Below are 25,765 nucleotides of genomic sequence, written 5' to 3'. Positions count from 1 at the left end.
TACTGTGTTGCCTGTGCTGGCAGTTAGAGGAGGTATGTCTTTACAGAATCATCCTGTTTGTCACCTGTCATTCACACCCTTCCTTCTTGTCATCACAGGTCTATAAAAGCAAAACAGAGGCTGCCAAAAAGGAGTATTTAAAAGCCCTCGCTGCCTACCGTGCCAGTCTTGTTTCCAAGGTAAAACACTTTTTCCCAACACAACAAGTGTACATTTTATTGTGACAAGTAGTCAATTAGATGTTCAAATGTTCTATAAGAGCTGTTTTAACCTGCTAAATCTTCTCTAGATTGTTATCATAGATCATCTTGTAAGAGGCTTTGCAGCATGACTTCAAAGAAAGAAACATCTTTGTTTGGGATATTGAGTAAGTCTAACCACCATTCCCAACTTGTCTTTTACATGTTGTTCCTCCATAAGGCTGCCCAGGAGTCGGCGGAGGCTCAGACCATACGTTCAGTCCAGCAGACCTTGGCCTCCACCAGCCTGTCCCCAGGTCTGGTGTTGCCTTCACCCCTCTCCCAGCACCCCTCCATGTCCTCCATGTCCTCTGCAGCCCAGTCCCTTCAGAATGCCATGCCACGGGCCATTGCCCCGAAGCCACTGCAGATGAGGCTGGGAGGCAGCCAGATCATGACTTCGGTGACGGTGCAGCACCAGAACATGCCCAACGGTGTGCCGTCCCAGCTTCTGAACCAGATGGGTGGAGGAGGAGGATCCATGGCAGCCGGAGCCCAGTCCACGCCCGTGTCCCAGATGAGCCCGCCGATGCAGGGCGGCGTGGGACACATGCAGCAGCTTCAGCAGCAGCAGCAGCAGCAGCAGCAGATGCAGCAACACCTGCAGCACCACCAGATGCAGCAGCAGCAGATGCACCACCAGCAGATCCAGCAGCAGATGCAGCATCAGCATTTCCAGCACCACCTCCAGCAGCAGCTGCAGCAACACAGCTTGCAGCAGCAGCAGCAACAACAGCAGCAGCAGCAGCAGAGGCACGACATGCAGCAACAGCAACTGCAGCTCCACCAGATGCAGATGCAGCAGCTGCACCAGCAGCAAATGCAGCAGCATCTCCAACAACAGCAGCAGCAGCAGCAGCACCAGTCCCAGTGCTCCCCGCCACAGCACTCACCCAGCACACCCCATTCCGCCTCTATGGGCAGTCCCCAGCCCGCCCCCCAGCAGCCGCACCCCTCCCAGATCCAGGCCCATGCCCAGGTGCTGTCCCAGGTCTCCATCTACTGAGCCAAATTCACTGAAGATATCTATCTTGTCTCAGAGAAGAGGAATAGAGAAAAAAAAAAAGCATAATTTCAATGCTTTTCTAAGTTGCACTTAAGAAGTGTGTAAGGATTAGAATGTTTTAAAAAGAAGTTGTCCATTGTTATAGACGGATATGAATACCTACGTACACATGTAAAGGGGCAAATACCGTAGCTGGATTTTGTCTATAAAATAGGCTGTGCTATGAGAAACAGTTTGTAGGGAGGTGCCCATTAATTGTTTATTGTATGTTTGTTTGTTGGTTTTTCTCTCAATTGTCAATACAAAACTGACTTGGGGCACATTTGTGAAAAGACTGGTGCACCTGACTCACACAGGGGACAAATGCCCTGTTTTTATTTAACAATAAAGCTTTATTTATGAGGTCAAAGTTGTCAGTTTAGCCCAACTACTGGACAAAGGCATTTTGCGTAGCTCTCACCTCTTGCAGACAAGGATACCTGAACAAAATGACTTACAGGTACAATACTGGAGACCATTAACCCAGACATAAAACAATTTTTTCCACACTGGCCAGTATGTTGTGAGACTATATAAAACACTACCCCCCTTACATTCCTGCAGATGTAACAAATTGCCGAAAGGAAAGCTCTTCGTCAAACCATCATGCATTTCAGGCCAATGTGATATCTGAGCGCATTCATCCTGTGTCATGAAAGCAAGAGACAATATCTAGAGAAAAGGGGGAATTGGAAAATGTCTTTGCATTGGGGGATTGTGACGGTTGCTGGATGGAAGAATGGACAGACTGACAGAAATAAACTGCCATAACATCATTTATGTCATCATTATGTCATAAAACTGTAACTGTAATCTGCTGTAAGTGTTTTGTAGAGTTGGGAGAAAACCAGACCTCCTCTTTCCAGTAAAATCCCATTTGCTCAAAAACTGTGTAAAACTGGCAGTCCAAAAATGTTTAAAAAATGTTCTTTATGTATTTGTTTTTACCTCAGATGTTTAACAATTAAATTATGTTTTTATTTTGTGTAATAAAGGGGATATTTTATGGTACATGAAAAATTCCAGGATCAAGGTTGATGGTTTCATGACTGATTGATGTATTTTTACACTATGTATTTCTGGATACTGCAAACATTATCAATGGAAATGGAAGAAGGAAAAAGAAGTAGCAGAGCCACTTTGTTGCACTGACAGAGTCAATTGAAAAGACAATGGGGGTATTTTCTTGCCAGATGTAATGATTGCTATCCATTATGAAAAGAGAAAAGTTGTACATTTTTCATATCACCTGTTGTAAAGTTTTAATATGTGAGGCTTTAATTAAAACATTGGTAAAATGACCTGTGGATTGGTATATCACAGTGCATTTCTGCTCTTTTATACTTTTTTATGAGTTACAATAGCAGCAATTAATTTGTTTGTATTTTGCTTACAGATAAAAATACAACTGCTTTTTGAAAACTGTCCATAGAATAAATGCATTTCAGTATAAAAATATATATACTTGTTTTTGAGCTTTTAATAGGAAATGTAATTTAGCGTTTTGAGTTCTGAGTTTTGCTTGGCCGTTAAATAAAAAAAAAAACTGTAGACATTCCATCACTAATTTGACATTAGCCATACCTTAGTATGAAACGTTATATACGTGTGTGTGTGTGTGTGTGTGTGTGTGTGTGTGTGTGTGTGTGTGTGTGTGTGTGTGTGTGTGTGTGTGTGTGTGTGTATGAATATACAATATTTATTAGTTTTTTTCTTTTTTACTTAAAAAATAGTCACAAATGTTTTTTCCAAGAAATCCGTTCAATTCAAAGATTATGTTGGCCATAATTTTGTATTAACTATTTATTCATATTAAAAAAGCATTTATAATTATTTTAGGTATCCCAGATCTACAAACTTAACAATTTCAGAGTGAAATGTTCCAAATGTTAGTAAGACTTACACAATGAGTATGTGTTGATTGCATGTGTTCACACTCCAGAGTTATTTAAAACATGATGCAGCCCCCACAAAACTTGAAAATACGTAGGGATCAACAAATGCATTAATGGCTTACATGACCATGAAAATAACAAAGGATGTGTTAAAAATCCACCCCAAATATAGAATTTTCATGTAATTTGGTGGCAGCATTAAGGAATTGTCATTTTCTTTGGCAGGATCTGGTGAGTATATCAAGAAGAAAATAAATAAGGTGTAAAAACAATGTAAAAAGTGAAAGGAAACAGATATCTGCCAAGTGAAAACATTCACTATCAAGACATTGTTTATATTTTCTTGAAAATCTATTAAAAATAAATCACTTTGAAAATGTAGAGTATGTTTTGTTAAGAAACGCAATATAATTGTATCAGTCATTTTTAGATGTAGTTTGAAGACAGTAAAATGTGAATACTGCAGAGAGTGTCACTATCCACTGTGAAAAGAAACATTTGAAATATGAAAGCTACTTTTCATGTTGCCATTATTAGCATGCCTCTTTGCGATTTCAACATTAAAAACCATTGTAAATGTGTGTACAACAAACACTGTTCAGTCTAGACAGGGTCAGCATGTAACTGATGCTATCAATAACAGTCCTCATTCTTACTGATCAATGCTTGAGATTTCGACTATTTCTTCACCATTAATTAACAATTTGGCAACACCACATGAACTGCTTGATTTCTAAAAGTCTGTCCTCACGGGGCTTTGAGGTTACATCAACATCAAGAGTGAGTGGGGGAGGGAAGGCTTGCAAACAAAAATTATCATAAATCCACAATGAGCAGCAAAGCTACTGGACTACAAAGTTGGAGGTAACAATTGTAAGACTCAATTGTGATGAAATACTGGACCTGAAAAATATAGCCTAATAAAACAGTTCTATAAAAAGTAAAGATGGGGTAAAAATTTGAACTGTTTCCTGTTCAATTCTTTCCTGGGCTTGATAGAATGTTCAAGCTTTGTATTCAATTAGTTTGATAAGGCATTTGTAATTTGGGTTTTGAGGGTTAACTGCTGTTGATGTTGTGTGTAGTGATTGGCTCTTCAGCTGTGTGTGGAGCAACGATGCCCATTTCTCCGCCCAGCGTGATTAATTGCAGCATCTGTCCTGTCAGAAGGCAGTAGTGAAGAGGTCTGCAGGAAAATTGCAAATAAGGGCTGGCAATAGTCTTAAAGTACTTATGGTGAAATGAAAATTAAAAACAGCAAGTGCCATCCATGACCTGAATCTCAATAGGACTCCTATTATAGAAAAGGGTTGGTGGGAGAGGGAGGGGCAACGGGGCGACCAAACACATGCTTTAAAAACACACATTAATGAGGCAGAGGGAAATTGCTGTTATTATTCTGAAACTGAACAGATTCACTCTGCAGCTCCCATTAATAATGCATAGATCTTCTTGTTATTCTCTTACCCCATTGCATTGTGGTCACTGTTTGGACAAATATCTCTTAGCCATGGTTGGGAGTTTTGGGACTTGAATAAAAAGTTTGATTTATTTACAAAACATTGTTAGTAACCTATACCAACAACACACACATTTAAAATTATAATGTAAGAGAAATAAGAGTAAGTCTTCTTTAGGGACTGACACAATTAAATTGAATAACTAGTTTAATACAGTGATTTCAGAAAGTATCCAGACCCTTTAATTTCCTCCACGTTATGTTGTGTTGTAGACCGAATATGTAATTGAAAAAGAGATAAGTTACCATCAATCTTCAAACAATACCCCATAACGACAAAGCAAAAACATGTTTATGTAGATGTTTGCCAATTTAAAAATAAAAAGCAACACAATATCCTGTGTATATGTACATGAGTCAGACCCTTTATTCAGTACTTTGTAGAAACGCCCTTGGCAGAAATCACGGGTATCCCTCTACCAGCTTTGTACACTTGGATTTCAGCAGTTCCTCCCATTCCCATTAGGTATCTCCACTGATGTCCAATCAGGTTCAAGTCTGGGCTTTGGCTGGTACGCTCAAGGAAATTTGCAGACTTGTCCCAAAGCCACTCCAACATTGTCTTGGCTTTGGGCATCTCATCATCGTTGCGCTAAAAGACGAGCCTTTGCCCCAGTATGAGGTTCTTTACAATCCAGATTTCTTCAAGAACCTCTGTGTATATTGCTCCATTCATCCTTCCCTGCATCTTTGCCGGTCACCAAGTCCCTGCAGCTGAGAAGCATCCCCATGGCAGGATGTTCCCACCACCGAACATCACCACCATGCTTCAGTGTAGGAATGGGAGTAGCCAGGTGATAGCTGTACATTATTTTTGCCAGACAGCACTTGGCTTCGGGCAACCAACTCTTAGAAGAATCTGGGTGGTTCCAAACCTCTTCCATTTCACAATGATAGAACCCACTCTCCTCCTGGGAACTCAAAACATTAGCTATTTTTTCCCCACATCTGTACCTCGACAATACCTTGGAGCTCTTCAGAGACATCATGGCCTAACTTTTTGCCAGAATGCGTAAGCGGAGCCAGCTAAGAAAAGCTAATAAATGTCTCTTACTGAGTGAATGAGTGAGTGAGTGTCTGTCTGACAGATTGTTAAAGAGCATTGTGGTTAGAGACATGGACTGCCATGTAGACAACTGGGGTTCGATCCTCGCCACAGATGAAACAAATTAGGCATTTGGATTTGTTCAGGATAGTCAGGATGGCTACAAGCTTCAGTAGCTACATTATGCTGAGCCTAAAGTAAAACTGTTTATGGTTATATTGCGATGGACGAACTTTACCGACAACGAACATATTGCTCTTGATTTCGATTTACATAGTTCACTTAGGGTGGTGGTTGGCTGTTCAACTGACATTTTTTTCTAAAGAAACGAACCAGCCACGGAGTGATTGGAGTCATTGTTTTCATCATAGGTACTGTATAGCTATTAGCTAGCCATCTACCCTAATCTCTTTCTAATTTAACATGTTGAATATAGTGTAGCGACCCTGTAGCAACTAATTAATTTCACAATACAGAAGTAAACAGACACCAAATCTCTACACATGTATCACATGCAACATTGCCCGCTGTTTAAATAGCATTGTGGTTAAAGACACAGTCTGTCACATACCATACCGCGGATTGAATCCAGGCAGTGGAACAACATTAATCCCTTCTCATCATAGCCCGGCATAACTAGGCTTGCCTGGTTCCTTTTCTTGTTTGTCTGATATTTACTGTGATGTGGGACCTCATATAGACCCAAGTGGGCCTTTCTTTGCCACAGACTCAAATTATTCAGTTCTAGAGACATCTCAAGGATGCTCGAAGGATACGGGATGCATCTTTGCTCATTTTTGTGTGTCTTAGCAAATGCAACAAACTTCTAAAACCATGTTTTTTGCTTTGTCATTATGAGGTATTGTGTGTATATTGATGGCAAACATTTGTAATGTAATCAATTAATAAATAAGTCTATGACACAAAAAAATATGTAGAAAGTGAAGGGGTCTCAATACTTTCTAAAGACGCTGTACATTTCGTATGCTGTCATGGACTTTTTTCTGCTGGCAGTTCCACTATATCATAATTAGTAAGCAATAAGTTAGATGAAGAACAGTAAATGGAATTGTTTATCAACTCTTGTGACTGTATTCATGATACAGCACTGCCTTGCCACCTACTAGCTGGCCAACTTCAGTTAATCTTCCAAGGTCAGACAGTCATGTTACTAACATTAAACTATTTTAGGCAAGAAACAACAGAAGATAAAATATGAGTGGATAAATACGATAGGTTATTCAGACAGCGATGTGAACTTATGGAGATGCAGTGATTCCAGTGAGCCAGTATATATTAGCCTGCTTCCTAGCTTAGAGGAGTTTGTCCCTAGCATAGTTAGAGTAGTCAGCATAGTTGTCTCTACTGAGACAATGCCTCGATTTAGGCTGACCATAGTAAAGCAAATTGGTGTTCACCACAGCAATCTTATTAGAAATAAAGCTCTGCTCAATTTCAATCATAAATAAAAAACGATTGTGACATCACCCCACATTTCAAAATTAGTTTGCTTTCCTGGGCTTGATAGGCAATCACAATTAACTATTCTCTGTTTTTAAAATGGATGTGATTGGTCTTTGTAACCTGGCTTAGGCCTGATGATTTCATAGCCCTTAACAAGGCCACTCTGCACCTCGCTAAAGCAGAGGTGTTGCTAACGTTTATGAAACCAAATTAATAAGTACACAAATAGTCATACCTTGGATTTAGTCTTGTCCCATGGAATAGATACTGTGGATCTGTTTTTCGTCATTATTGTGGATAATCTTATTACGTCTTATTGCCGTCAAAAGAACTAACTCACTTGTACCCCAACTAAAGACACCACCATATACTCACAGACAACACCCACATTTTTGAATGTTCTTTAAGATTCCTTCCACCTCTTTATCATAAGTACACTTCAACTGTGAGAGACGGAATCAAAAAAAAATATCCAGAAAATCACGTTGTATGATTAAAAAAAATATTATTTGCATTTTATTGCATGACATAAGTATTTGATCACCTACCAACCAGTATGAATTCCGGCTCTCACAGACCTGTTAGTTTTTCTTTAAAAAGCCCTCCTGTTCTCCACTCATTACATGTATTAACTGCACCTGTTTGAACTCTTTACCTCTATAAAAGACACCTGTCCACACACTCAATCAAAATGTTGGCGCAATTATTAGAAAATGGAAGAAGTTCAAGATGACGGTCAATCTCCCTCTCGGTCTGGGGCTCCATGCAAGATCTCATCTTGTGGGGCATCAATGATCATGAGGAAGGTGAGGGATCAGCCCAGAACTACACGGCAGGACCTGGTCAATGACCTGAAGAGAGCTGGGACCACAGTCTCAAAGAAAACGATTAGTAACACACTACGCCGTCATGGATTAAAATCCTGCAGCGCACGCAAGGTCCCCCTGCTAAAGCCAGCGCATGTCCAGGCCCATCTGAAGTTTGCCAATGATCATCTGGATAATCCAGAGGAGGAATGGGAGAAGGTCATGTGGTCTGATGAGACAAAAATAGAGCTTTTTGGTGGAAGAAGAAGGATCAGTACAACCCCAAGAACACCATCCCAACAGTGAAGTATGGAGGTGGAAACATCATTCTTTGGGGATGCTTTTCTGCAAAGGGGACAGGACGACTGCACCGTATTGAGGGGAGGATGGATGGGGCCATGTATTGTGAGATCTTGGCCAACAACCTCCTTCCCTCAGTAAGAGCATTGAAGATGGGTCGTGGTGGGGTCTTCCAGCAGGACAACGACCCGAAACACACAGCCAGGGCAACAAAGGAGTGACTCCTTAAGAAGCATCTCAAGGTCCTAGAGTGGCCTAGCCAGTCTCCATACCTGAACCCAATAGAAAATCTTTGGAGGGAGCTGAAATTCCGTATTGCACAGCGACAGCCCCAAAACCTGGATCTGGAGAAGGTCTGTATGGAGGAGTGGGCCAAAATCCCTGCTGCAGTGTGTGCAAACCTAGTCAAGAACTACAGGAAACGTACGATGTCTGTAATTGCAAACAAAGGTTTCTGTAGCAAATATTAAGTTCTGCTTTTCTGATCAAAATATCAAATACTTATGTCATGCAATGAAATGCCAATTAATTACTTAAAAATCATACAATGTGATTTTCTGGATTTTTGTTTTAGATTCCGTCACTCACAGTTGAAGAGTACCTTTGATAAAAATGACAGACTTCTACATGCTTTGTAAGTGGGAAAACCTGTAAAATCGGCAGTGTATCAAATACTGGTTATCCCCACTGTATGGTTTCTTCTTTGCATGGTAAAGTTTTAAAGTGCATTTGAGATGCCCAAACTCTTTGCAGTTTTACGTTGAGAAACATTATTCTTAAATTGTTGCACTATATGCCCGCGCAGACATCTCTGGGATGTTCTTTTTATACCCAATCATGTTACTGACCTGTTTCCAATTAATGTAATTAGCTGTGATATTCTACCAGGGTTTATATATATGTTTCTGGCATCAACTTCAAAGAGGGCACATATTTTTCAAGAAACAATAACATTTCTCATTTTCAACATTCAATATGTTGTCTTTGTATTATTTTCAATTAAATATGTGGATACATTTTATGTACATCATTGCATTCTGTTTCATTTGCATTTTACGCAGCGTCACAACTTTTTTAGGGTTGTAATATGTAAATACAAACCATGGAAAGGTGTCCCTCTTCCGTTTAAAACAATAACCATTTGCACGGATATGCTTAATGATACTATCTTAAAACAATGTACATTTTCATAATAAGGCTCCAACTTCTACATGATTTTTAGAATATACTTTTGGGAGCATTTTTAGTGCCAAGATAAGAAAGTTAGATCAACCATTATTGAACTCATTTTTCAATAATTTATATGCTGATGAAATATATATACTAAATGATCCCTCCTACAGTTTTGATAACAAACAGAACATAATAATAATGATAACAGTCAGATGTTAGACTTGTTGTGATCATATCCTAAACCAATTGTCTTCTTTGTTTTTCAGGTCATACGTCTCATATGCTTGCCGTTTTGTTAGAAGCATGAGGAGCCAGATGTGGAATCTGTGTGATCCCTATGTTTTAATGATTTATTTGGGTTCAGTTTTTCCTGTTCAATGCACACATACAACATAGCCATAACAATAGCCCTGCTGTCACTGACCTCCAGACCCACGCTTCAGCTAAAACTCTATACCCTTAATGTCTGGACTTGAACTTCCAGACTTGACCACGGATTCAGAAAAGCCACTTTATCCATCACAAATATGTCTCCTAAACTATTTTTTTGTCTTTGTTCTTTTCTGAAATGGCACCCTTCTATATATTATGCATTGCTTTTGACCAGGGCTTGCTTAGGGTAGTAATCAAAAGTATTACCCGATCTACAAAATTGAGAGATATTTCATAGATCATACCATAGGAGCATTGGATCAGTAGCTGACAAGTCACTGGTTTGAATCCCAGGCTGACAAGATAAACCAAAATCTGTTATTGTGCCCTTAACCCTAACTGCTAGTGTGAGTCACCTTGAAAATCATCTGAAAGATTACGGAAATGTAATGGTTTTTCTAACACAGGGTCATGGAAGTGACAACTGATGTCAACTCTTTGTTTAGGGCAACCATTAGCTCACAGGCCAATGACAGGGCCATGTTTAAAGAATGTCTTCTTGACCTTGCAGTCCACTGGCCATCTTTCTTTAGAGAACTGTTGACCCCATGGTTCGATGGTGAACTGTGTTTAGAGGGGTCACTCACTGTTCAGGCTTTTGAAAAATGAACTGTTGACTCCACTGACCATTGGTAATCTATCCTAGGTGAACTTTTGACACAACTGGTATGATAAAACAAACTCGAAGGAGTCCTTTAAAGATTCTTGTAGTATCTGTGAAAGTTTGTAAGGGACCCTTTTAAATAAGAATTCCACTGATATATATTCATGTTGTTATTTTATCATATTTAGAATCTTAGATTTGCATTTCTTCATTACTACAATTACTATATATGAAAGGACAATCACCCTCCCAACTTATTTAATTTAGTATTATTCATCTATTGTTATTCATACATGTTTCTGTGTGTGTGTGATAGTATGTTGGTTGTAATATAGAAAGCACATTGAAACTTGTCGCACAAAACCAATGCACACACATTCACAGGGCATACATTTCACTAAGCATGCACACATGCACATTTGAACAGACAATCTTTTGATGTCTCTACAATGATGTTGCCTTGGTGACAGTCTTGAGGCTTATTCCCTCTTTTGTGTAATACTGTGAATATAAGGCAGAAATGCCACTCTTCTGACCCCTGTTGGTCTGCCACTCCTGCTAATCATTGTAGGTTGAAGTTCACTAAATAGATATAGTTCTAGCCTTCAATATAGATCAAGAAGACCATATTTAGAGGAGTACTTAGCACCAGGCCTGTTTTATAGGTTTGTAATCAGAAAAGTATTCAGGCTAACAAAGTCCTTACTAACCCAACATATTACTACTTCTTTAAAACTATTCCACAAACACTGTAACCCATCAATACACATCACTTCAGGCCATGTTAGTTCTAATGTCTCTTTAAAATGAATCAATCATTGAAGAAAACATTAGAGCAAACACAAAAAAGAACAAGAACACATTCAAGTGCAAATCAAGGGAGCATTACACAGTCCTTAGAGTCAACTTCTGAAAAGGTCATAATTTTATACTGCATGCTTATACCCAACCATGCTGTCTTATACCCAACCATGCTGCCTTATACCCAACCATGCTGCCTTATACCCAACCATGCTGTCATATACTCAACTATGCTGTCTTATACCCAACTATGCTGTCTGATACCCAACTATGCTGTCTTATACCCAACCATGCTGCTTTATACCCAACCATGCTGTCTTATACCCAACCATGCTGACTTATACCCAACCATGCTGACTTATACCCAACCATGCTGTCTCATACCCAACCATGCTGCTTTATACCCAACCATGCTGTCTTATACCCAACCATGCTGTCTCATACCCAACCATGCTGCTTTATACCCAACCATGCTGTCTTATACCCAACCATGCTGTCTCATACCCAACCATGCTGTCTCATACTCAACCATGCTGTCTTATACCCAACCATGCTGTCTTATACCCAACTTTGCTGTCTTATACCCAACTATGCTGTCTTATACCCAACCATGCTGTCGTATACTCAACTAAGCTGTCTTATACCCAACTATGCTGTCTGATACCCAACCATGCTGTCTTATACCCAACTATGCTGTCTTATACCCCACCATGCTGTCTTATACCCAACCATGCTGTCTGATACCCAACCATGCTGTCTTATACCCAACCATGCTGTCTTATACCCAACTTTGCTGTCTTATACCCAACTATGCTGTCTTATACCCAACCATGCTGTCGTATACTCAACTAAGCTGTCTTATACCCAACTATGCTGTCTGATACCCAACCATGCTGTCTTATACCCAACTATGCTGTCTTATACCCCACCATGCTGTCTTATACCCAACCATGCTGTCTGATACCCAACCATGCTGTCTTATACTCAACCATGCTCTCTTATACCCAACCATGCTGTGAAGGGAACACAAACATTTCTACATACAGCACTGGAAAAAAAGAGACCCATGCACCTTTTTCTTTCCTTTCTAAAAAAGTCAAAAAGAAAGGTTTTGAGTGAGCAACAGAAGAGTTAAAATTAAGAGACCACTGCAAATTGATTGCTTCTGTTCCTCACTTAAAACTTTCCTTTTCAACTTTTTTGGAAAGACAAATGTGCAGTGGTCTCTTAATTTTTTCCGGAGCTGTATATACATATTATATTTACATATATTCAAACATTAAAATATATTCACAAAAGAGATTTCAATATGCATGCAAAATAAATTGTTTGAATGGCAGCTGTAAATGTAGGTAGAAAATGTAAAAACTGTTTCCTTTTATTTGGATTTGTTTGGTTCTTGTGTATAAAATCTGTGGTATTTTTTTTGTTGCCACTTTACAATTCCTTTCATCAGTATTTTATAGGCTTTCTGTTCTGCAGAGGGGCACATGCTATGAAATTGCTTTTTATTGCAACTTACTTAGCTTGTTAATATACGCTATTACAGAGCTTGCACGTTTCTATGGCAACAAAACCAGACAGTGTACCAGGAGACCAAAGTGATAGATTGCGTGTGCATGCTGTGTCATATCCAATGTAGTTAGACTGACAGTACACCACCATTACGTGGTCCTCTGCTCTGGAGAAAAATCAATAAATATGGACGGTGCCCAACAAGGTTCCCCCTTCTCCCTTCCTTTTCTTATCCCCTTTGGACTTGCAGGGAAGCAGGGAGGTCGAGACAGATCATGCCACAAGGATGTCTCTCTGCTGCTACAAGAGGCAGGTGCTGTGTAGACACCATTCAAAACTTGGCCTATTCAGTCCAAACTCCTCTAACGCTCCATTCATGCATAGCAAAACACCATCTGCTCCTGTTTTGCCTGGAGCAATCACAGCTGACCAAAAAAAAAACACACATGATAACAGCTGTTGCCAAACAAAAGCCAAACAAAGGGGGCAGGAAAAGGTTAGACACAAGTTTGACGCTGCTGAAAACTACTCAATAGAGAAACAGGGTAGAGAGATAGGGAGAGAGTGGTTAGATGGAGCATTTTATTTGACTCCTTCATAACCTGAGTAAAAAGGGTCCATTCTGGAAAAGAAAGTGTAAAGGGTTAAACATGAGACATTCGATCCCTTATTACAGAAGAGCCTTAAACCATCAGTAGGACACTATCACTGTCCTGTGTCTGCAGTACCATGGCGGGGCTGGAAGAGAGCATACAGCACTGTTGTTCATACTCAGTTAAAAGGCATAGGTCCACAGGGGAATTCACTATCCAGAAAAGGACAAATTATAATGTGTTGGGAGTTAACAGACCTGAGAAATAACAGTCAGACCATTATGAACAGACCAAATCAAATCCTAAATGAAATTAGCGTGCATATTTCACATTGCTTTTTCAGTTTTTCCCTATCTGTGTGATGCTTGCTGCTCTGCATTATAGTGTGATTAGCAATCGTTCCTCAGACCTTGGATATGGATTCTATTCTCATGTATGGATGGTTGGCCTTGGGAGGACTCAGCCAAGAGACATGGAAGACTGAACTGCTTGTGTGTCTTTAGACTTCACCTGTCCATGCAGACTGTGACTACATCCTAAAGAGAACTATAAACCGTCTGATTCTGGATGCTGATTGGCTGAAAGATATAGTATATGAGATTGTAAATAGAAATATGGCATCTCAAGTGTTTGTGGTATATTGCCAAAATGTGTACCACTGCACCAATGTAAAAACCTGAAAGATTAGAATGTTTACATTCTAGAAATTCTTAAAAAGAGCCATTGAGAATCAATGCGGAGGAGACGGTTGTGAATGTGGAGTAAAGATACGTTAGTTAATACGTTAATAACCTATACAAAATTGTCTCCAGTGACATTATATTTTCACCAATGTAATCTGATTACTTCTCAATTACTTGAGAAACATTTGCTAGCCGCAAATGGAGGTAGCATTTTACCTAATGGAGGATGGATGTTTGTAACCCAATATATAATACAGATAATAATATGACGAGGTTATACCTTTATTTGGAGCAAAAAACATACTTTGTGTCTATAACCATTAGCGACCCATAGCCGGGTTGAGACAGGGCTAAAGCACCCCAAAAATAAGATCCACATTAGCACCCCCAAGAATAATTCAGGAACACGTTGATGCATGTCAGTTGAGACTACTGCCATCTGTAGACTGACTGCCTGTGAACAAAATGCACGGTTGTCGAGGCAAAGGTCATGTTTGTTGACAAGAAGCGCGTCATTCTTGTCCAAACTGCTGTATTGCGCAAGATGGTAGCCTCCGTTGATCAGTATCAACCTAGCCCCGTCTTAGCTCCCCCGTCAAAAATACCTGGCGCCACTACTGTCTTTAACCATAGTTCCCAGATCTTTAAAAAGGGATTGATTGTATCTCTGAGGGAGGGGTGGCACAGCAAACTGAAAGGAGCAAGCATGCATGCACACATCACCATGACAAATACAATGACACATTTTAAAGCCATGGAGGTATAAAACTAACCACCTTCCGGACTACATAACAAGAGCCCAGTGTATACCTGCCTATTTAGATATCAGGCCCCTTCACATTAACTCAAAAAGCTTAGGGCCCAGATGGAGTTTCCCTCATTCCCTCCCTCAGGGAACCAATCAATCAATACTATTTTCTAAATACATTTTTACAGATCTGGAAAAGAAAGTTCCCTTTTGGTAAGTCACTTCAGTGCAACACCAAAGACAGAAAACCCAGGAGGACCATGCTGGCAAAATAATAGATTGCCTAGCAATAGATTGCCAAGCCATCCCCTCAAGTGGAAAGCACCATATCTGCCAGGCTAGGGGTGGTAGAACCTCGCAAATGTATATGGGAAGCCCAATCCAGCACATTTCTCAGCAGTGCAAATCTCAGCCACAGACACCCCATTTGAGCCATACCCATAGTGGACTTAGCTTGTGGGGCGGCTGTTACCCAATGAGACAGAAGGCTGCTTACAAATAATTGGTAACAGGACTGGAGCCCCCAGTCCCGTCCATGTAGATGTAAAGGGAATGAATGGGACAGAGGGCATGCAGCCTCTGCTGGTCAGCTGATGTAAAGGAAGACTCTGAAAAGGTAGAAGCAGTCTAGCAGGATCATGGTATGGCCTTGGGCCATCGTCACGTTAGCATTAATGACTGCAATGGAGGTGCAGGAGGTATATACTGACAACGCGGGCAGATGGCTAATACATCCCCGCAAAATTCAGGGGAAATCACCGAGGCGAACTGACTCGAGAGGCAAGCTCATTGTGAGCATGCTGAACTTGAATGTACAAAGGAAATTAATAATATATGGAATTCCAGAATTGAGCATAAAATCTAGTCCCTGTGCACCAGGAAGTAGTGGCTGTACTAAGAGGAACAATGCAAGCCAGTTTGCTTAGTAGTGAAGCATTGTCAGTACATGAGTGGAGGAAGTCAGAAAGGATTACTTATCCAAAACTTGGATACTTGAAACTGCACTTTCCAAGAGTTATGATGGCCCCACAGAAGAGATTGAGGATGTCAGCAGAAGCACCCGAAGAGCTCCGAGTAAGGTTGACCAACCCCCATTATTACTTGGTTGAGATCTGCTAATAACATGTCCAATAAACTGGGCACCAGCAGACTAACTAACCAAAGTGTTAGCACCACCAGAATTTGGGGTGATAAACACACATCTGAGCTATAGATCATTGTTTGAGATACTCAATAAAAGTATCAACGCTTGAAACTAGAGGTGGTCAAACTACACCCAGATGCTCCACCGACCTCACCCCCGTGGATGCTTCCAGAACCATCAATTGAAACCACTTCACGTTAGAGTGATGTAGAAATTACACAAGAAATCCCAAAGCTGGGAGAAAAGAACCCAGTGTGCATAAACAAAGTAGTATGTTAAAGGCTACTCGCACAGGACACATGAGACCGAATTGCTCACTTGTGTGCATTGCAGGTATACTAACGAGGAGGTACAAAAGTTACAGTTGGGTCCAGAAATAATTGGACACTGACACAAGTTTTGTTATTTTGGATGTTCACTAAAATGTATTCAGGTTACTGTTAAATAATGAATATGAACCTAAAGTGCAGCCTCTCAGCTTTATTTTGAGGGTACTCACATCCAAATTGGAGGAAGGGTTTAGGAATTACAGCTCTTTAATATGTAGCCCCCTCTTTTTCATGGGACCAAAAGTAATTTCATGGGACTCAAAAGCTGTTTCATGGACAGGTGTGGGCTATTCCTTTGTTATTTCTTCATCAATTAAGCAGGTAAAAGGTCTGGAGTTGATTCCAGGTGTGGCATTTGCATTTTGAAGCTGTTGCTGTGAACATACAACATGCTGTTAAAGGAGCTCTCAATGCAAGTGAAACAGGACATCCTTAGGCTACAAAAAAAGAAAATCCATCAGAGATAAAGCAGGAACATTAAGAGTGGCCAAATCAACAGTTTCGTACATTCTGAGAAAAAAAGAACGCACTGGTGAGCTCTGCAACACAAAAACTCCTTGACATCCACAGAAGACAACAGTAGTGGATGATTGTAGGAACCTTTCCATGATAAAGCAAAACCCCTTCACAACATCCACCCAAGTGAAGAACACTCTTCAGGAGGTAGGCATATCATTATTCAAGTCTACCAAAAAGAGAAGACTTCACAAGAGAAAATAGAGAGGGTTCACCACAAGGTGCAAACCATTCATAAGCCTCAAGAATAGAAAGGCCGGTTTGACTTTGCCAAAAAACATCTAAAAAAAGCCAGCCAAGTTCTGGAACAGCATTCTTTGGACAGATGAAACTAAGATCAACCTGTACCAGAATGATGGGAACAAAAAAGTATGGAGAAGGCTTGGAACGGCTCATATGATATTTTTGCTCAACCCCTTGAATTAAAGCTGAACATCTGCAGTTCCATTGCATCTCGGTTGTTTCATTTCAAATCCATTGTGGTGGCAAGACAAAATTATGAAAGTTTCCAAACATTTCCGGACCTAACTGTATGTACACTAGATCTAGTTTTGCCTCATAATGTATTCTCTACAAATTAATCTTTTGTTTTTGCATTCAAAGGGTTTCACACCATGAATATTACAGGAAATGTGTTCAATCACCCTCATAGGCATTCACCAAGGTACACAGTACCGATTCCCCCCCCACATAAAGAATCACAGAATAAAAGAGCTGGGGGTAGGGTTGGTGGATATATTTAAACCCAAATGCTGGTACGGCCATCAGCATATCATACTGAGTGAGTAACCTCACAATTAAATAGACAGGTATAAAATATAAAGTTGTGATAGCCACAATCCGACATCAGTTGATGCATCAAGGGCCCATTACAACTCGGGTTTCCAGGCTGAACTGGCTACTCTAATTATCATTAAATGAGGTTCCTCTAAGAACTTACAGTATAGAGGTTCCCCACAGTTTCCAATTGAAGAACTTCTAAAGTATTCTCCAGGAATCTTTTCTTTTAAGAGTGTAGATGTCTCTTGTCCAAAGGAATGCACTATAGGAAATAGGGAGCAAGTTCATGCATAACCTGTGAGCTGTCACAATAAAAGCCATGCATACCTCTGCACAAGTAACAAGGTATCAGATGCAGTACAAATGATAATACAGTTTTGACTAACAAATGCATGCAGGCTTTTTTTCTAACCTCACTCTCCTTTGGTTAGTTTCCAATAATCTAATAAGAGTTAATTAATAGTCTGTTGTTTAATAAATTGGTCTTAGAATCACAGTTTCAGCAACAAAAATAAAAAAGCATAGAAGAATCACAAATAATTTGATAAACCATCTATCTTAATAGTTTCCAGATTTACTGTCAATATGACTGTATGCATGGAGTGAATGGGAAAACGAAGGAAAGAGAGGACATGCTTCAGTCTGTCACCGTTATTAGACATGATTTGTCTGCTGTATGGATTTCAGTGCCTGCAGTTTTATCTGTTTAATGCACAGGCAGCGTTCATTATTTCTTTGCCGGGAGGGTCAGTCTCTCTTCAGGAGAACAAGTATGGGTAGTGTTTCTGTCAAAAGGGGGGTTTAGTGCTTGACCCGCAAAGCCATTCAGCTCTCAGAGTGATCCATTGTTGGTGTCCTCTCTTTGTTTGCACTTTACAGAGAGATATAGAGACAGGGAGGGAATGGGGCCATTGCAAGGGGAGCAAAAAGGGGAGAGAAGCTAGGGAATTTTGTGCAGTTTACAGAGCTTTGCAATCAAAGTCTGCACACAAATACAGACCTACAGTAAGCCTACATTCCTTTTTTAATTTTGAGAGACTATTACGCATCAGACTGACAATAGTGTTGACAGTATTTTAATCTGAGGGAAGTGTCTTTTCAAGTTTAGAAAATACCTCACAAAGGTATTGGGACGTTAAGAAGAACAGGAAATATTTTTGTGACCTTCTGTGTAGAGAATAACTTCCTTATTGACAATATTATTATATGATCTAAGTTGTCTAGTGCCTGGTCTTTTCCACTCGTTTCTGTTGACACTGCACAGCTTGTGGGCATTGTAGAGAAAACAGAAGACATACAGAGACTCATCTAACTTTACTTTCAGTGATAGGGTCAAACATTTTTTTGCTCAAATCATTAACCCGAGATGTTGATTGTCTCGCCCTGCCAGACAGTGTGACATCATCATGTTCTAATATAAATAGCTCTGTTTTTGTGTTTGTAGTAGTGACTTCTCATTTATTTTACTGTGTCCATTAGGCTCTTCCCAAACTGCCAGCATAAGAAATCAATCACATTGCATAGGGTTTTTGTTGAATACATAGTTTGATCAGAGTAAAGGGAACTGAAGAAACACAAAATTCAACAAAAACAGTTATAGTATAAAATGAATACATTGCATAATCCAAAATGAAAGAGTCAAGAGAAAACAAACATCTTTGTGTTCTTCGGCTGTAACTTTCACAGCCAGATTTACATAGGAATTTGTTTGTCTTGTCACAAAAATATTGTTGTGTCCAATTTTTTTTTATCTGCAACCAAATACTGCATCTGAAGTCTTTTAAATCCAGTCACGCCACATGAGATTGCAACTTGCAGTTTTTTAAAATACCTCCATAGGGGCTGGAAGCTATAGCTGAGGGGAAGGGATGAGCAGGATTCCTAACCTAAGAACAGACGAATCAGACCTTGGTGGACGGGAGTGCAGAGAGGGGAGATGCTTGATGATACAGCAATAGAAATCTGTGAAATCCAGGAACCTCTAGAGCAGTAGCCGGGACATGGGTTGTGTCCATTCCACTACGGCTCTTACTTCGCCGGAGTCCATCTGGATTACCCCAGCAGTGATGCTGTAGCCCAGGAACAAATTTGTGGAATGCTGGAACTCAAACCTTTCTGCCTAAACAAACAGCTGGTTCTCAGGGAGAATCTGGAGGACCTTCCACAAATGGACAACGTGCTCCTGTGCAGAGCATGAGAATACCAGGATTTCATTAAGGTAAATTAACATGAACCTGATCAGCATGTCCTGGAGCTGTGAAAAACTTCTTGGTCTTTTATTACAAATATTCAGTGGTGTGCACTGTATTTGTAGTGGCCATTGGCGGTGTTAAAAGCAATCTTCCACTCTTTCCCCTCCTGGATCCGAATCAAGTGATAAGCATTCTGCAGGTTGACCTGATAATCCAGTCAATAAGGGGATTATGTTTTTGGAGCCATGAGTGGCCTAGGACCACACGTATGTGGGGGGGAGCTGAGGGTCAAGAACGGGATCGCCTCATTGCGGTGGCCAGAAACAGGTGGACTGGGATAGTAATGTGCATCACCCGGCTGATGGAGTGGCCATCCAAGTCCCTTGACTCGATGGGAGCAGAGAAGGGCTGAGTGGGGATACCAAGCTGCTGGACATGGGTGGACTATATAAAGCTCTCGGCTAGGCCCACCCTGCATACCCACAACTATTGATGCGCCTGGTCTTTTAACGGGCAGGTGGTGATGAAATGAGCTGGGTCCTATAGGATAAACTATCCTGGAGCGATCTGTGACAAACAAGGGTGGCTTTAGCTCAAAGATGAGGGAGCTGTGTGAGAGGAATGAATGGCAGGTTCCTGGGTCTACATTGTAATGTTCCGGAAGAGGTAGGTGGGGTTCTCCGGGAGCAAGGGTGGCAGGAGGGTGGCAGGAGCAGAAACAACATGGGGAGCAGTCTGTCGCAGTCTGCTGCTTTTCAGAAAGTCCCCAAAACTGTTCCAGCAGAGCATTGAAGGCATGGTCATGATGATTCACCATGGGTTGATGTCCTTCCATCACAGCATGGAGAAGATCTTCATTCCTCTCTATTGTGGCTCCTTGAAGGGACATCGCATTCTGGGAGCTGGTCGGAGTCTGCTGGGTCTGCCATAGCCAGTTAATTATTTCAAGACTCAGACAAAATACCAGAATGTAGACTCAGGAGGTAGGAGTTTGAAGAGCAGGCAAACTTTATTTAAACAATCAAAAGGCAGAGGTAATAAATCATTGACGGGCAGAGGTTTGGTACACTGGAAGTTAATAGTTACATAGCTACACAGTACCTATACTACCTATAATGAAAACAATGACCGTCAACTAGTTATTTTCAGTTTTCATTATGATTTGGGTTCCGGTAACTATAGTCACTTGATCTATGAAAACAGTTGAACATAAAAATAGACCCGAAGAGAAACAGAAACAAAGAATAATTGTCAATTGTCAAATTATGTTTACTACTTGTTTGACAATCAACATAATATATTTATGTTTTTAGTTTTTCGCATCGTTAATTTAACAAAGTTCTATCAAGTGGGTTGGGAGAGAACAATGTATTTCATTGCCCTCAGCCTAACCTGCTCTTCCTGAGTGAGAGAGCGTTTAAAAACACAGTCCAGCATTTCAAGCGATTGATGATGTTAGACATGTCGGTGGCAGTTCGTCCATCACAACATGAATATACAGGATCTCACAAAAGTGAGTACACCCCTCACATTTTTGGAAATATTGAGTATACCTTTTCATGTGACAACACTGAAGAAATGACACTTTGCTACAATGTAAAGTAGTGCGTGTACTGCTTGTATAACAGTGTAAATTTGCTGTCCACTCAAAATAACTCAACACGCAGCAAATAATGTCGAAACCCGCTGGCAACAAAAGTGAGTACATAACATCATAACTATTTATGCACGTGTGAAGCTAGCCACTCAAACCAGTATAAACTCTGGTATTATAAACCCACTCTTCTTCTTTTGCATCCATAACACCCACCTGATAAATGGCAATGGCACCAATGTTCCTCCATGCTCCATTTTTTTGGTTTAGGTCCCTGTAGCCCTGCAGAGGGCAAAGTTAAATTGTCTAATTCCGGGAATTCCAAAACAGCAATCATTTATCTATCCTCTTTTTTTCCTCCCATTTATCAATGTTGTCAATGAATGAGTGATTGATTGGTTGACAAGATGAACGCTGTTCATTGGTGGAAATGGGTGTCAGGCACTCAAGAATTCAACTAATTTCAACATTTGGCGCCTCGACCCGTGAGCCAGCACGCACAGAATGTAGCGCCGCCCATGGGGTTTTAGTTTATCCTCAACAAATCCTAATATGTTTTGTCCCAGGCCAGATTCGATACTCAGTCTCCTGTACAGCAGACTGCATCTCTAACCACTACTCTGTTTAACAATGGTAGTGACTCATTCACTCAGTTAGTTATTCGCTCTTCTTGGCCAGCACCGCTTACGTGGCACAGAAAAAACTGCTACATTTACTGTAAACAGAGCAATATGAATTGGACTCCTGTATTTGGTTGACTGACACACTGGGTCAAGGGTAATTCGGACAGATTTAATCTTGAAACTATTCATGTTGTTTGGTTCTATTCCCTTAAAACCAATGTAGCGAAATTGGAAAAGATTGCCAATGTTGGTTAATAATTGGAGACGTGGTGATTTGGATGACAGAATTCATGTAAATATATAGTCAGCTTAGACATGCTACTGATCGGAACCTGTTTAATCATCAGGTGCTGTGAATTTATCTGGGCTTTGATGTCCAGGCAGTAGCTGTGGGGGAAGGTAGTTCTGTGTTCATGAGCTAAGGCAGTCTCATCGATCAGTGTCAGGTTAACAGACCTCTACCCCAACCCTCATATCTCCACCCCAAAAAAAGAAAAGATTTCCACATATATATGTCCAAAATTTCTGAATTTCACTTGATCTTAATGATACAAATAATTATACACTGCCACAATTGATTAATGGATTTCCACAAGCTCTGCTATTCTCCATCTATTCAATAAATTAATGTATTTGAGATAATTCAAGTAAGTATAAGAGTTTTAAACTTTTGTCATGTTTGATTTATGCACCGTTAGTTTTGCTTTTTGCTTATTTTTTCAATCAAATAGAAATTTGAGGAAATTAAGACTTGAGAGTAGTAGCACATTATGCTCTGGGCATCAGAACACACTTGTTAAAGACTGTGAATGTAAACTACAAATAGTGTACAATATGAAAAGCTTGATTCAAGAGGTGATGCCTATTTGACTTCCTTATAAAGCTAAATGCCAATAATAGCTGAAATGTGGAAATTGTAGTTGAACAGATTATTTGTCAAAAAGATACACATGGAACTACATTCAACTATAGGCAATTTTTTTTGCTGACCTCTTTTAAAATACAAACCCGATTCAAAAAAATGTGTACACTGGACACTGTATTGTGAGTAAAAAAGGAAAGGAATAATTTACAAATCTCATAAACTTACATTTAATTCACAATAGAACATAGATAACATATTGAATGTTGAAAGTGAGACATTTTGTAATGTCATGCCAAATATTGGCTCATTTTGGATTTCATGAGAGCTACACATTCCAAAAAAGTTGGGACAGGTAGCAATAAGAGGCCGTAAAAGTTAAATGTACAGATAAGGAACAGCTGGAGGACCAATTTGCAACTTATTATGTCAATTGGCAACACGATTGGGTATAAAAAGAGCCTCTCAGAGTGGCAGTGTCTCTCAGAAGTCAAGATGGGCAGAGGATCACCAATTCCCCCAATGCTGCGGCGAAAAATAGTGGAGCAATATCAGAAAGGAGTTTCTCAGAGAAAAATTGCAAAGAGTTTGAAGTTATCATCATCTACAGTGCATAATATCATCCAAAGATTCAGAGAATCTGGAACAATCCCTGTGCGTAAGGGTCAAGGCCGGAAAACCATACTGGATGCCCGTGATCTTCGGGCCCTCAGACGGCACTGCATCACATACAGGAATCATACTGTAATGGGAATCACAACATGGGCTCAGGAATACTTCCAGAAAACATTGTTGGTGAACACAATCCACGTGCCATTCGCTGTTGCCGGCTAAAACTCTATAGGTCAAAAAAGAAGCTGTATCTAAACAGGATCCAGAAGCGCAGGCATTTTCTCTGGGCCAAGGATAATTTAAAATGGACTGTGGCAAAGTGGAAAAGTGTTCTGTGGTCAGACAAATCAAAATTTGTAGTTCATTTTGGAAAACTGGGACGCCATGTCATCCGGACTAAAGAGGACAAGGACAACCCAAATTGTTATCAGCGCTCAGTTCAGAAGCCTGCATCTCTGATGGTATGGGGTTGCATGAGTGCATGTGGCATGGGCAGCCTACACATCTGGAAAGGCACCATCAATGCTGACAGTTATATCCAAGTTCTAGAACAACATATGCTCCCATCCAGATGTTGTCTCTTTCAAGGAAGACCTTGCATTTTCCAACATGACAATGACAGACCACATACTGCATCAATTACAATGTCATGGCTGCATAGAAGAAGGATCCATGTACTGAAATGGCCAGCCTGCAGTCCAGATCTTTCACCCATAGAAAACATTTGGCGCATCATAAAGAGGAAGGTGCGACAAAGAAGACCTAAGACAGTTGAGCAACTAGAAGCCTGTATTAGACAAGAATGGGACAACATTCCTATTCATAAAATTGAGCAACTTGTCTCCTCAGTCCCCAGACGTTTGCAGTCTGTTATAAAAAGAAGAGGGGATGCCACACAATGGTAAACATGGCCTTGTCCCAACTTTTTTGAGATGTGTTGATGCCATGACATTTTAAATCAACTAATTTTTCCCTTAAAGTGATACATTTTCTTAGTTTAAACATTTGATATGTCATCTATGTTGTATTCTGAATAAAATATTGACATTTGAAACTTCCACATCATTGCATTCTGTTTTTATTCACAATTGTACCAACTTTTTTTGGAATCGGGTTTGTACTTAAAAGTCTAATTGGTTTTGCAAAGCAACCATTTTTGTGACAAAACTATTGGTAGAGTGAAAGATTATATACATTTGAGAGATAAAATGTCAGATTTTTGTACCATTTTCATGCTCAACATCATTACACAGTGCTTTTACTTTTGGTGTAGGACCTGGTGGACTGGGAGGTTTAAGGCCCTGTGGAGCGGTGCTGGGTTCAGGCATACGATTTCTTGAAGCCTAAGTTCACAAAACATTTCATCTTCCACTAGGAGGACTCCTAAACAGTATTAAAAGGTCCTAGCTAAGAGTTTCCTATAAAAACCTATTCACAAAGCTTCTAAGACCAACTTTTACTAAGGAATGGGGAAAAGTCTTAAGCTAAGAGAAAGGGCGGGGTTGACCCCATTGCTATGAATGATGTCGGGTTCCACGAACAAGCCTACTTTCTATGCCTACAGTGATTGGCTGATAGGGGAGGGGTCTCTGTCAGTGAATTAATCATAGCAATACTGTAGAACGATGTGTCATGTTGCCATATTGAAAGAACATTGAAAATATATTAAAATGAAAATCTAGGGTGTCACTGATTAAACATGAAACCAAGAATGACATACTGACTAGTCAAGATATGTTCAGCTAATTGTCAATCTCTTACATGTCCAGCAGCTCGTAAAAAAATGCACCATCATGTTTTGATTTGTGCAATTATGTGTCCCATCTACAGCAACTGGTGGTCCAGTTGGGCATTTATTGTTTGATGCAATATTCTACGGAGTGCCTTCTCCGGGTAGGGAATGAGGCGTTACCCCAAGTAAAGGAGTTCAAGTATCTCAGGGTCTTGTTCGCGAGTGAGGGGACAATGGAGCAGGAGATTGGCCGGAGAATTGGAGCAGCAGGGGCGGTATTGCATTCGCTTTACCGTAACGTTGTGACGAAAAGAGAGGTGAGCCGGAAGGCAAAGCTCTCGATATACCGATCAATTTTCGTTCCTACCCTCACCTATGGTCATGAAAGCTGGGTCATGACCGAAAGAACAAGATTGTGAGTACAAGCGGCTGAAATGGGTTTTCTCGGAAGGGTGGCTGGCTTCTCCCTTAGGGATAGGGTGAGAAGCTCAGCCATAAGTGAGGAACTCGGAGTAGAGC

The 25,765-nt window shown here is 40.3% G+C and overlaps 1 protein-coding gene across 1 annotated transcript in view; it reads left to right on the top strand.

The window, feature by feature from the left end:
• Window positions 1-2,585, top strand: part of tox3 (TOX high mobility group box family member 3) — a 71,010-nt gene extending 68,425 nt beyond the window's left edge. The window contains exons 6-7 of the mRNA XM_010892652.4: window positions 99-179; window positions 421-2,585. Of these exons, the coding sequence (XP_010890954.1) occupies window positions 99-179; window positions 421-1,245 (906 nt within the window). The 3' untranslated portion in view covers window positions 1,246-2,585. The remainder of the gene's footprint in view (window positions 1-98; window positions 180-420) is intronic.
• The last annotated feature ends 23,180 nt before the right edge of the window (window positions 2,586-25,765 follow it).

The sequence above is a fragment of the Esox lucius genome, chromosome 2, assembly GCF_011004845.1.
Source record: "Esox lucius isolate fEsoLuc1 chromosome 2, fEsoLuc1.pri, whole genome shotgun sequence".
NCBI classification, from domain to species: Eukaryota; Metazoa; Chordata; class Actinopteri; order Esociformes; family Esocidae; genus Esox; species Esox lucius.
Note: the sequence above shows the minus strand (reverse complement) of the source record. Positions and strands in the feature narration are given on the sequence as shown.